This window comes from Cyprinodon tularosa, unplaced genomic scaffold, assembly GCF_016077235.1.
Source record: "Cyprinodon tularosa strain WSP-4 unplaced genomic scaffold, ASM1607723v1 ctg99, whole genome shotgun sequence".
In the NCBI taxonomy this organism is placed as follows: Eukaryota; Metazoa; Chordata; class Actinopteri; order Cyprinodontiformes; family Cyprinodontidae; genus Cyprinodon; species Cyprinodon tularosa.
In genome coordinates, this window is record NW_024039773.1 from 1,324,194 (window position 1) to 1,338,094 (window position 13,901).

Consider the following 13,901-nt stretch of genomic DNA (forward strand, 5'->3'; position numbering starts at 1 on the left):
AAAATATGTCAGCTAATTTAAAGAAACCCAGTTACAAAATATAAAATAATCCAAACAATTTTAAAGCAAAACCATATGAAGAGTTTATTTTTAAAAATCTGTTAAACTTTGGGAAACTGTTTACACTAAAAATAAGTTATTTAGGAAAATGTTCGTCCCCAAACTCATTCAGTTACTTTAAGGACCATAAACATATTGTGAAGCATCTATCTTTAAAAATAAATATTAATAAATAAAGCCAGGAAACTGTTTTTTTTATTACTTCTATGATTTGATCAATTTCCTTGTAATGGCTGGGACACATCGTTGTTTTAAACATTTAAACACACCATAAATTCCACAATCTTTTTTTTCATGTTTCACTGTTTATTACCATCTGTACAGCACGGATTTAAAGCTTATATTGGCTCGGAAATGTGTGAAAACAGACTGCATTTACTCCTCCAGTTGTCTTATAGCAAACGGCCAGTAGGTGGCAGTATTTAGTAAAACGGAAAGACATTTTGATTTTCGGTCCATTGAACGGAAATGACGTCACTAATTCAGAGTGTGTTTACTATCAGAGGCTAAGCGCCAGATGGAGGAGTGAAATACTTTAATACATTTATTTAGCAAAAGAAAGGAGCTTGGGGTAAATGCAGATGGGGGACTCCTCTGCAGCGCCGGGAACGTCGCTGAATTATGGCGGGGTAGGAGTCGCTTTGTTCGGTCACAGAGCAGAATGGTAGCAGCTAGTTAGCTTTAGCTTCCCGCCACACAGCTAATATCTGTGTTAAAAATGTTTACAGTTCAAGTAGAAGTAACTTAGACCCCTAATAACATTCTGATCCTTGTGAGTTGTGGGTTCAGGTGGCTTGTTCGTGGAAAATAAAAGTTTATTTTATTTAGAGAAACATATTTGGGGAAAATATGATTATTATTGTATTCCTCTGTGTTCTCTCAGCGTGGAGCTAAAGCGGCATCCAGCCCCGCAGAGAACTACCAGCTGGCCCGGCGGCGCACCCTGCAGGTTGTGGTCAGCGCCCTGCTGACTGAGAGCGGCTTCGAGAGCGCGGAGAAGGCCGCTGTGGAGACGCTCACAGAGATGATGCAGAGCTGTATGTATGAGGCCTGGATGCTTCCTCCATCCATTAGCTGAGATCTGGGCTTAGATTTGTTTGCAACTATCAGAATGCACAAATGATGCCGCTAATTAATTAAAGCAACATTATCTAGAACAACCAGACTCTATGCGACAACACTACGGCAATAACTTGTGAAATTTATTATTTAATACCCTGTGCAATTACCTGTTTCTCTATATCTGACACCCAGTGCAATAACTATATATATAAATATATGAATACTGTATTGATACTGTCTCACAGAATACTGACACCTGCTGGACCTTTAAAGACACTACAGGCAGCTTATTTAACAGACTAAACTGAACTGAATTGAATAGTATAATGATATACTTTATTGTTGGTTATATTGGATTATTTCTACGAAGGAGTATAAGGGCCAGGCTAGAAATATTTTTTCTATTTCCATAATAAAGTCACAACATTTCAAGAATAAAGTCATAAAATTACGAGAATAGTCATAACATTACTAGAAGAAAGTCGTAATATGAGGAGAATAAAGTTATAAAATTACAACAATAAAGTCGTAATATTAAAAAAAAATTCAAAACAACTATAGTCATAAAATTACAACAATAAAGTTGTATTTTATGACAACTCTTACTAGAAGCACTTTCTTCCCTAAAATGATGAATGTGGAGCATCATGTGAAGTTATACTTTAGCATCGGTTTGAAAAATAAGGAAAACTTTTAGCAGCAGCTAGGGCTGCAACAACGCATCGATAAAATCGATAAAAATCGACTTTTAAAAGCGTTGACAACGAATTTCATCATCGATAAGTTGTGTCGCGCGATTAATGCGTCATCCGCCGCCGTCGTCGTTGCCGTGGGGCGCCTCCCCCATCCCAACTCCGCTCCCGCAGGAGTCCCTCTCAGCGCTGCAGTCAGAGGATGTTTACCCTCAGCGTCCAGACTGCAAATGAAGCGCGCATGCGCCGGGATTGACGGCGCAAATTGATCACAATAATTAAAATATCCTGCGCTTTGTACAGTGAAAAAAGTCGTAACATGCAACTTTTGTAAAAACAAATGAACATGGCGCGGACGCACCACTGTTATGATGCAGCACCTGAAAAGGAAACACGCTGCAGCCTTCAATGGCAGTGAAGAGAGCTGATCAGCAGGGTGAGCGGCCATGTTTGTTTGGTTTTAAAGTGGGGAAACGTAACGTTAGTTTCTCAGGTAGCTCATCTGATGCTTTCCTTACTGTGTTAGTAGGTTACAGACAGTGATAAGGTTGGCTACTTATTTTACTTTTAATTTCATTTGAATTAGCTTAAGCAGCGTTTATATTTACTTTATAAATAAATTAACTTGCAAATAATGAGGGCAAGGCTTTTAAAGTTTAAATCTTCTGGCAAAGATAAAGTAAAGAAGATCCTGCAATTTATGGAAGTAAAGCAGAATAAAATCCAGCAAGATCAGTAATATGTCAATTAATTATCTGCCACATTCCCATGTAAATATCTGTCTTTGGAGGATGTGTTTTTTACCACCCCTAGTTCTCTCATTTTTATTCCAAATACAATTTATAATTTGAATCACAGGGCTATTTTTATCTCTATGGTTCAGTATTTTCCCAAGTAGCAGCTTTAACTGCTATACTTTCCTGTCTTAAAAGGCAGAACTCTTCTAGTCTAAAAAAAACCTCATTTGTTGAAATGGGGGGGGCCTATTGTTTGAACCCCTTAGGGGCTTTTAGAAACAAAAATGTCTTTTTTTGTGCTTTATTTAACAAAGTAGCCTATATTTTGTGGATGTACAGCTACATTTCTCATGTTAGTTTGCGTAGTTTTAACACAAACATTTATTTTTCATATTGCACCAGTACAGTTAATGAGCAACCTGTACTTGTGTGCTTGTTTGTTCTGTCTAAAATGTTTATTTTGGAATAAAGAGGTTAATATAAAAAATATTTTTTGTCCGATTCATCGATTAATCGAAAAAATAATCGGCCGATTCATCGATTTTTAAAATAATCGTTAGTTGCAGCACTAGCAGCAGCATCAAACTGGGCAGGATGTCAAAGTGGACTCAGGTTGCTCGCGGCTTTACAAAGGGAAACCCTCAAAAGGCTTAAAGTCCAGCCACCTCTCCTAAATAATTCATTTATAATTGTTGGATTTTATGACTTTTTGTGGTAAAAAAGAAAATTAATATTTGTCTTTGTTTTTCTTTAGACATAACAGAAATAGGTCGATGTGCTAAAACCTACTGTGAACACACTGCGAGGAGCGTCCCGACGCTCTCGGACACCGTGGTGACTCTCATCGAGATGGGTACGACCAGAAGTCCACTGGCGAATGCCGTCCATGTTGCTGCTGTCAGACTCACATCTGATTCTAAATGGTTTGTGTTTCTATAGGTTTCAATGTTGACACCCTGCCTGTGTACGCCAAGCGGTCTCAGAGGATGGTCATTACGGCGCGTAAGTAAAGCGTTCTGCCACACGTTTCAGTTCTCTGTCAGGAAGTCGTTTATTTTAAATATTTCTATATAGGTTTCTCTGTAATACTGTGTGCGTTTGTGAATTTTTAAATGTAGATAAACCAATTTGCATCAATTTGATATTTTTTAACTCGTCTCTCTTGTTATCACATTCAAACATTAAAAAGTTTAACAGTTATGGATACAAGTTACACATTTGCAAAAAATTTTAATAGGAATCACACATTTACAAATAAGCTCCCCCCCACTTAAACCAGCTGGCAGTTGCCATTTGGTTCCCTCCTAATTGGCAATAAAAGCTGGTCTAACCCCTCGCTGGCAATGAATGTCAATGTAATAACAAGAAACGCCAACTTACCCGAATATATTAAGAAAAATAACAAAAGTGCTTCTATAAGAAAAACACTCTGAGAGTGAAAAACATTTTTTGGTCCAACTTAACCTTAGAGGCATTAATGCTGATACTGGCACTGACATTTTTTATTTTATTTACCTAAATATAATTGTTAACTAGGCTTGTTAACTTGTAAACTTTACTTATTTACTTTTAAACTAGCCTTTTATCTTTTTTCCCCCATTTGTTAGGGGTATGTAAGTGATCAAACAACACTAACTTGCCCTATAAAGGGTTAATTGATTCTAAATCGCATAAAATGGATCAACTTTGTGACTTTCAGCTCCGGTTACCAATGCTCCCGTTACGCCCAAGTCTCTGTCTGCCGGACAGAAACGGACTCATCCGTCTCACATTCCCTGCCACTTCCCAGAGTTCCCTGATCCTCACACCTACATCAAAACGCCTGTGAGTCACAAACCAGATTCCTGGAACAAATCAAATGACTTTGTTGGTCTCTCTGAGGGAAACTGTGTACCGATCTGTGTGTTGATTTGTTGCAGACGTTCAGGGAGCCTGTCTCAGACTACCAGGTGGTGAGAGAAAAGGCAGCCACCCAGAGGAGAGACGTGGAACGAGCCCTGACGCGTTTCATGGCCAAAACCGGAGAAACTCAAAGCCTCTTCAAAGACGACGTCTCTGCGTTTCCATGTGAGTGATGCTGATGATGCTGAACTCTGTTTAACCTTCCACAGTGTAACATCCCCCGTCTCTGCTCTCAGTGATCGCTGCGCGGCCCAGTGCCATCCCGTACCTTAGCGCCCTCCTTCCCTCAGAGCTGGAACTGCAGAGTCTGGAGGAGACGGACTCCTCGGAGCAGGACGACCAGACGGACAGCGAGAACGCAGCCGGGAACGTTATCAATGTAGGTCCTCACCTCTGGCGTCAGATGACACTTTTCCTGGATTTTAGTTTAAGGCGTTTTTTATTTTTTTTTAAGAGAATAGTTTCTCTTCCACTTTTGTTCTCGTACGGGTTCCCGCGGGTCCTTAAAAAGTCTTAAAAGGCATTAATTGGTATTAAAATGTCTTAAATCAGTCTTTCGTTGGTCTTAATTTAAAAAAAATATAAATAGGATTATTTTTATTAAGATTTATTTTTGTAATCTAAATAAAACATTAAAATTGGAAATTCCTTTTTTTATTTAAAAAAAATAAAGGCTCGCCATTATTGGTTCCGTCCCGATAGCGGAACCAATAAAGCGTTGTTGCGGCCGGGACATTTGGGAGATGCGCCATTAACTTTTTGTCTGGAACATATGAGCAAGTGTAAATGGAACCAAAATAGTCTCCAGCCAAGAGTTTTCTCCATGGCTAAAACCAGGGAACATACATGAGGCTCAGTGGATTTAGTGCAAGAAGCGATTCAAGCTCAGAACGATGGGAATTAAGGCAGTGGAGTTGCACATGCAAAGCGCAAAACACAAAGCGTCAAAATGGAGTTACAGAGAAACAGCCGGTATTTCTCAGTTTAGTTCCACCCTTGTCTCTGCAACGCCTCCACTTATCACCAAATCAAACATACTAAGAAAACCATACAAAGAAAAATAGCTGCTAAAAAGACTTAGCACTGGTTATGTTGGGGCTTTAAAACTGATTTGTTTTGTTCCCTGCTAAAACAAAGTTTGTGAATTCTCTTAAATAATTGTTCAAATATATCTGTCATTTGTGTGTTTTTAGCTTTCTTCCTGTATGGGAAGCTTTTCAAAATTTGAAACATTAGTGCAGTGGTTTATGTTAAAATAAACCTTTGGGTTAAGTTGTCGCAAGCAGGTTTTTCTGTGTTTCTTGTGAATTTGGTCTGAAATTTTTATTTCAAGTGGCATTAAAAAGTCTTGAATTTAACTTGCCTTATGATGTAGGAACCCTGTCATAATATTACAAGTTTTCACCATAAATCGAGGAAATATAGGTATTGATTAATTCATACAGCTGCAACTTTTCCAGCTTCCTTTTGTATCTCTGCTTCTGTCTCATTGAACCCCATCGGCCTCGGTGTGTCGCAGTGAGCTTGTTACAGATATTTTTGATTTATGCCCAATATTGAAGCGTTGTCTTCACTGTTATTACACGCCACAACGCAAGAGGGACAATCAGGAATTAGCTGTTGGTCTAGATACGGCAGAGGCGGGGAGGAATTGAGGGCAACGGAGGGAGATGAGGGCCAAAAAGAGCGGGGATCCAGGTGGAAAAAGGGTCCCAGGGTTCTCCACAATGGCGGTCATAGAAACAAAACAGGCTGGTAAGGTACCAAACAGGAAATACGCATAGTGTAGAGCGGATGTTGATTTGACCAATCAGAGGCCTCCTGTCTGCAGAAGTGACGGGGTTCTATTTGCATTCACTGCGATAAACACGCAGACGACCTGGTTTCTGGGTATAAATCATCCTTTAGCCGCTTATATCTACTGAATCTTTTCCCTCCAAACCTGTAGGGGGAGCTCTGCATATTGCACCCGGAATAGTGACAAAGAATGCTAGCTTCATTTAGCTTATTGGCTCACTGCAGTAAGAGCTTCTACTGAAAGATGGGGCTTCGTCTGCAGGAGTTGAGCCCAGTCTCCTCATCGGTTCGACAGCTTAAATGCGGCAAACAAATGTCAAAATGTGTGAATTTGAGACATTTGTTCTGCATTGTGTATGCTACTAGCATGTTCTTGTGCTAAATGAAAATTAGCTCCTTATTCTTTCATTTTGAACTTTGACTTCCCCCTCTACCAGTTAGAAAAAATCCACAGAAAAGCTGCACCTTCTTATAAGACGCATGTTTCAAAGCATGGGGAAAAAGTAGCGGCTTATATTCCAGAAAATACGGTACATCAGGATTACATTATTCTTAAAAAATCTCTGTCAACATGCATCCCATAATCCTTTTTCTTGAGGAAGCACATTGATTTAAGGGATGCAGTTAAAATAGTCAGGATTGCAATAAGAAAATAAATAAAGACCAAATAAATAATTCATTTTGAGTTCTTCACCAAAACAATTCATTTGTTTACTACAGAAAAACTGAATTTTCTTTTTAGATCTTCAGAAAAAAAAGCTGCTCCTCTTTTTAATTAGAACAACACAGACTTTTAATAATATGGTGCAAAAGAATGTCTTCATGTTGAGTGGGTGTGAATACTTTATTGTGCCATTATGATTTTATAAATGAGATTCAGGGCAGGATGTGGATTTGTAGCATGAACATATCGGACCGTTTGTAACCAACTAAGCTAACGTTTCCTTCTGTTTTCGCGTCTCAGGACGATCCGAGCGCCGATAAAGAAAACTCCGTGCTTCCTCCCAGCGGAGTCGTTCCATCAGCGAAGGTCAGCGAAGACAACGTGATCGACAACCCGTACCTGCGGCCCGTCAAGAAACCCAAAGTGAGGAGGAAGAAGTGAGAGGACTCTAACGGACTCTGGTTTGGGGTTAAAAGCTGCTGTGGCGTCAGCAGCTGACGGACATCTGCTGAAGAAAAAACTTTTCTGTTTGGTTTTTCTGACAGAACTCACTTTGTATGGAACTTTGTAAGCGACTTCGCTGCGGAGTTTACTGCAGCCTGCACCCTTTTTGTACATATGACACAAAAAAAAGATTATTATTATTATTTTTTTTATTCATTCTGACATTATCCAGTCTTTGGTGAGAATCTCTGCAGCTGTTGTTATGATGGCGAAGAATCAGTAAAATCCGAGCACTCCATGTGGGTCTGTGTGGTGATGTACCTCCATCCTTCAGCTTTAGAGTTAGTAATACAAGCTCAGATAGACCAGTCTGCTGCGGTACTTCACAAACTCTCTGTAGCTCGGCAACTGAGGAGAAAAGAGAAAAGTAAAAACCTATGGAGTGGATTTTTTTCCACAATTGTTTCTTAGAACATCTGCAAAAAGTACAATCTGGAATGGAACTTTGAAAAACTTTCTAAACAAAAAAAAGGGGGTTTTGAGAGTAACTTTGCTCTTTTTCTAGATTTATTTCATTTTTTTCCCAAATCTCTGTTTTAGGTTGACTTAAACAGATTGCATTCTTTTCAAATTGTGTTAAACCTTGCTGATTTAGCCAGCGTATGCCTGATACTCTGGATTTTCACAGCCACGCTAACGCTAGTTTCATCGGCTGAAGCCGCCATGTTCTTTAGACTGAACTGTCGCGCTTCTCGTTGGGTCACACCTCAACCCGCCTCAAAGCCAACGCTGATTGGACGTTCGTTTGGTGAACGGCTCCAAATTTTCTTTAATGGAGAGTCTCCAGACTGATCTACTAGTGAAACCTTGAAAGCTCGCGAGATCAGGATGGTCTCACGAGGCTAGGCATACGCTGGCATAAGTCGAGAAATTTGCAGCACGTTCAAATTTTCTCGCCATCTGTTGACGTACTTCAGCGTACTTCAGCGTGCTCATAACTTAAACAAAAATAGCTATAACTTATCCAACGTATGTCAGCGTTTCTGCCACATTTTCAGTATGTCCACCAGACGCTGGCCTAAATCTTCAAGGTGTGACAGCGGCTTTACAAAAGGCTTTCCTTTTGAGGAGTGAAGATGTTTTTCTACTAGCCTGCATCAACCTTAAAAAATCTGTGAAACAATTTAAGTAGAAATAGGTTTTTAAACTGTATCTGTAATAATAAAAAAACTGTTGAAAATATTAAGTTTGAAAAAATAAAGTCAGAGAAAACAGCAAAGTTACTTTCAAAAAGAGAGTTTTAAAACTTAAAAATTCTGGACTACTTTTTTTTTTTTTTTTGTTTGACAATCCATTCACTCATTTTGGTTGCAACAATAATGGACCGAATGTCCCTCCATACTCACCTTCACCCTGGAAGCTCCCTGTTCCAGCCTGGGCAGTCTGGACCAGTCCGGTCTCCCGAAGCACATGGGCCAGCTCACCTTCCGGTTTGTTACTCCATCCCAGCTGTACGTCCCAGGGCTGAGCCAGGAAGTAACACTGATTAGCTCAGATCTGATATTTCAGCCTCTGTACGTAGTTGAGGATTGTCTCTCACCCCGGGCTGCAGTCGTCGGTATGTGATGTGAATCTGGGCGCGGTTGAACCGAACGGTGCTCTGCCAGGAGGAGGAAGTCTGGACCAGTTTGAATCCTGCTGGTACTGCTGAGGCCAAGGCGTCTCCATCATCTGGTCAATTTCAAACACCACAGGATAACAAAAAAAAAAGTTTAAGACAAGATTAGTATTTTAAATAAATATATTAAACACTTTAAGTCCCACGACTGAAAAAGAAAACTATTAATTATTATTATTTAATGAAAAGGTGATGAAAAAAATAATAAATTCTGTCAACAAATGGGTTTTTCTCTAATGTACGGAAGAGGATTAGGGCCAATTGGGGGGAAAAAAAGTTAACAGATTTTATTTCTGTTTAGTATTGGGGGGGGAAAGTCAGAATTCTGACTTAAGTTTAATCTCTGAATTCTGAAAAAAAAAAAAAAAAAAAAAATAGTGAACTACTTTCAACTTGACGTTTTTGATGGAGTTAGGGTGCTTTGCTTTTGATGTCTGAAAAGCAGGTAGTTGTGTGACAGACTTTATTCCAGACAAATTACCTTGTTAGGAGGAAAGCGAGCAGCGGTCCTGGCAGAGAGGGCGTATCCCTTTTTACTCTCAGGTCGCTTTTGTAAATTGTAAACGATGGTGTCAAACTGAAAAAAGAAAAGATGGGTTCTATTAAACCTGATTCTTTAATGCCTTTCTAGATTAAAATTTCTTGTGATCTGTGAAATTTTAAACATGCACAGTTTTAGAGCAGTAAAATCCGCACATAAGCTGTGTGATTAAAACCTAAAAGGTTTAAAGAAACAAATAAATAAATTTGTTCTTTGCTTCCTCAACACATTACTATGGAAGCCCGTTTCCGCCACTGTAAAAAAAAAAATGATGTCATTATATATGAGATACTATCTCATTATATTGAGTTACTATCTCCATATAATGAGATAGTAACTCATAATGAGATTTTTTTTTTTTTTTTTTTTTTTGACTGGCGGAAACGGGCTTCCATACATTTCTGATTCACAGTAATTAAAAACCCAAACTTCTGACTTGTGTGTTGTACTAATATGTGTCTTTAATTAAAAATTTAACAAGTCAAAAAGTATTTAGAGATATCTTCAAGGAGAGTTATAACATGGCATAATGAGGTTAAAGATGTTGGTAATAAACGTCCAGTCTAGCTATTAAATGCTATGATGGCTTGCCATTTAGGTTGAGCACCTCTGAAAGAAACTCTGAAAACTGTAAATGTTGCAAACTTAACCGGTTTCCCTCTATGTTTAGGAAGCTGATAGTTCACTTTAGACCAGCAGATTTTGAAATCATAGAGTTCCTTGTAAAGACAATAAATTATTCACCTCTGTGGATTAAATTCTGCATCAAAGAAGCAGAAATGAAGGGCGCCATCTTGGGGAGGTCGACCTGCTACCCTAACGTGCTGCTTTAAGCAGAACAGAAGGCTGCCTCAGCACTGCAGGGTATTTTTGTTTAAATCTACAGACTGTTGACATCAGGGCTCTGGGGATAACTTCATGAAGGCATCAGAGCTTTGGAAAAAATCAAATTCAATTTGATCTGAAAAACTACCACAGCTGACCAAAGTGCTGTAAAGAAAAACAAAAACAGTAAAAATAAAGAAAAAGCAAACTGCTAAAACATGGGTAAAAATAACATTCAATATAAATAATAATAAAATAATAATAAAAAATAATATATATATATATATATATATATATATATATATATATATATATATATATATATATATATATATATATATATATATGAATGAGAGGGAGATATGTATATGTATATTCTGCATCCCTGTAAAAAAATTTCTGTATATAGTAATAAAGAAAATATAAAAATGTATGAGTTGCTTTGCATCCATCATACATCCATCCTATTAGAATATTTTATTACTCTTAACCCCGCTAAGAATATTTAAATACCCTCAACCGTTTCTTTGTTTTCAGCAGAAAAAACAAAACTGTGAAAATCAGTTCATTAGAGCAAGTTATTTAAATTGTTCAGTGCCTGCTCAATCCGCGTCACTGAGCAGAGCTGCCGACCGCCCCAAGATGGCGCCACCCAAGCACGTCAGCGCTCATAGGATCACACGACCCATTCAGTGACGGCTCCAACCCTCTCCCTAAAGCTGATACTTTCTTTAATATCAACACATTCTTTATGGAAGTTTTTTCTGCTGTCGGCATTTACTGAACAATATTAGTAAAATTTAAAATCCATACTTTGACCTGTTTGAGTGGCGCCACATAAAAAAAAAAATATATTTATACAATGCATTAGTTTCATTACAAGTTATGATAGTTAACTTTTAATGACGTGTCCCCGTATTTGTTTACCTGGTGGTTGTCATAGCAACCGGGTCCGAGATGCGGCATTTCGTCTCGTTTTAGCTCGTTTCTCAGCCTGACCGGTGCAAAAACTTTCCTGTCCCGTGAAGTCCTGAAGTGGACTCTACGAGAAGTATGGGGCCAAAATGGTAGCTTTAATATTTGCAAATGTGTGTGGAGAGTTGTGTGTCTGTATCTCGATTTGTGTGTGTGCAGTGGGATTTGAAAATGTGTAAATAAATCTGTAAATGTGTGAGGAGATTTGTGTGTCTGTACAACAATCTGCAAATGTGTAAAACTACTTGTGTGTAATCCGTTTTGCAAATGTGTAAAAAATCCACAAATCTGTATTCAGATCTGCAAATGTGCACTGAGATTTGCAAATGTGTAAAAAATCCACAAATCTGTATTCAGATCTGCAAATGTGTACTGAGACTTGCAAATGTGTAGATCAATCTGTAAGCACACACAGAGACACTTGTGTCTGAAGTATTTTCGCTTCAAGACCCAGAAATACAGACAAATCATTGGTTACAAGTCAAGCGGTTTTTCAGTTGGCTGTCTTTACACACGTGATTTTTGCTACTCTTCTGCCGTGTGAGATGCACAAATGCGTAGAAGGATTTGTATGTGTATTTTCGCGATTTGTAACCCCGTGCGCAGGCTCGCAGGCTCACATGCTGCCCTGACCGCAGGCTCGCAGGCTCACAGACAGCCTCTACCTTTTTTTTTTTCCTCCGCTGCGGGAGTTGACGTGACAAGGATGATATATTGATACCATTCAGTAAGGAAAACATTTTATCTATTATTAAACAAAAGGTTACGGAAAGATGGCAGAAGCTGTGGGAAGAGCATAGAACTGGAAGGTGGCTTTATAGTATTCAAAGGAAAATTGGTGAAATGAGGAGAACGGAAAGGAATAAAAAAGAGGTTATATCTAGATTAAGTTTCGGAAACACGGGGTTAAATGGAAACTTATTTAGAATGGGAACAGGAGGTTGTGGTTTTTGTTATCAAGGGGAGACGGTGGAGCATGTTTTGTTGTTTTGTTATAAATATTCTATGGAGAGAAGGGTTACAAGACAATAAATTACAGTTAAATATACAAGATATTTTGGGGAAAAAAAATCTACTTATGTTTCTTTTTGTAATTTGATAAACAATCTTGAAAAAACGAAATTGGTAGAAAGGATATAAGTTTATTTATGTAAATATTGTTAATATTTATTTTTATTTTTCAGTGGGAAAATACATAGCATCCCGATCCACACTCCACTGAAGTAGATGGTGGTAATGAACATCATAAAGTTGCTTGCCAGCCGCCATAAAACAGAAGCAGAAGAAGAAGAAACAGTTTTACTAATACAAACTATAGGACAAATTAAAGAAATATACTTACAGAAAGCTGACGGGATTCCATTGCTCTCAACTTAGCAGGTACAACCCCTAGGACCCCAGTAACGTCACGTACTGTACAATACCGCCAACTGGTGGTATGTGGCTGTATGTGAAGCAAGTTGTGCTGAACTGTCGCAGCAGAGAGAGGCTGTCTGTGAGCCTGCGAGCCTGCGGTCAGGGCAGCATGTGAGCCTGCGAGCCTGCGCAAGGGGTTACAAATCGCGAAAATACACATACAAATCCTTCTACGCATTTGTGCATCTCACGCGGCAGAAGAGTAGCAAAAATCACGTGTGTAAAGAGAGCCAACTGAAAAACCGCTTGACTTGTAACCAATGATTTGTCTGTATTTCTGGGTCTTGAAGCGAAAATACTTCAGACACAAGTGTCTCTGTGTGTGCTTACAGATTGATCTACACATTTGCAAATCTCAGTGCACATTTGCAGATCTGAATACAGATTTGTGGATTTTTTACACATTTGCAAAACGGATTACACACAAGTAGTTTTACACATTTGCAGATTGTTGTACAGACACACAAATCTCCTCACACATTTACAGATTTATTTACACATTTTCAAATCCCACTGCACACACACAGATCGAGATACAGACACACAACTCTCCACACACATTTGCAAATATTAAAGCTACCATTTTGGCCCCATAGAGAAGCTTTGGACGTTTTAGAGTTCATTGTTCCTGAAGCAAAAAAACAAACAACAAAACCGAAAACTAAGTTAAGCTAGCTTTACTCTGGACAGCCCTGGGAGGCGTTGCCATAGCTAAGTTACACACAGGTCCAGCAGGGTCGGATTTACAAAAAATTGGGGCCCTAGGCGAAGACAGGCAGGGGGCCCTCTGAACTGAGATGACAACACATCAAACAGACCCATTCTACGGATAGAGAAATGTTAATAGAATAGACATCCATTATCTGTTCTAGGTTGTGTCCCTCTCTTCTTGTCCCTTTTCTTCTTGTTTTCCTCTCAATGATTTGTACTCAGCTGACTTTTCATGCTGTCTCTAAAGGAATGAAAGATTTTTTCCAAGCACTAAGCTCACTTAGCTGATTGCTCCTTCCTGTGTTTCCAAAAAGACGACAGCAAAAGTAAATAACCCAGTCCTTCTTTTCACTGTAGACAAGCCATGATCTGCTCACTCTCTCTTCTCTCTCTCTCT

The 13,901-nt window shown here is 38.8% G+C and overlaps 2 protein-coding genes across 3 annotated transcripts; one reads left to right on the top strand and one right to left on the bottom strand.

Moving 5' to 3' along the window:
• The first annotated feature begins 514 nt into the window (after positions 1-514).
• Positions 515-7,865, top strand: taf8 (TAF8 RNA polymerase II, TATA box binding protein (TBP)-associated factor). Its single transcript, XM_038276008.1, has 8 exons — positions 515-689; positions 944-1,097; positions 3,306-3,404; positions 3,491-3,553; positions 4,251-4,375; positions 4,471-4,618; positions 4,690-4,832; positions 7,215-7,865. The coding sequence occupies exons 1-8, from the start codon at positions 636-638 to the stop codon at positions 7,353-7,355; spliced, it is 927 nt and encodes a 308-aa protein (XP_038131936.1). The 5' UTR covers positions 515-635; the 3' UTR covers positions 7,356-7,865.
• On the bottom strand, positions 7,573-13,507 carry si:ch211-66i15.4. 2 transcript variants are annotated; one of them, XM_038276009.1, is made up of 6 exons: positions 13,395-13,507; positions 11,330-11,454; positions 9,518-9,613; positions 8,959-9,089; positions 8,765-8,882; positions 7,573-7,766 (listed from the first exon to the last, which is right to left on the bottom strand). In XM_038276009.1, the coding sequence occupies exons 1-6, from the start codon at positions 13,414-13,416 to the stop codon at positions 7,701-7,703; spliced, it is 558 nt and encodes a 185-aa protein (XP_038131937.1). In that variant the 5' UTR covers positions 13,417-13,507; the 3' UTR covers positions 7,573-7,700. The 2 variants fall into 2 exon arrangements, with proteins under 2 accessions (XP_038131937.1, XP_038131938.1); XM_038276010.1 differs by lacking the exon at positions 9,518-9,613.
• Between the last annotated feature and the right edge of the window lie 394 nt (positions 13,508-13,901).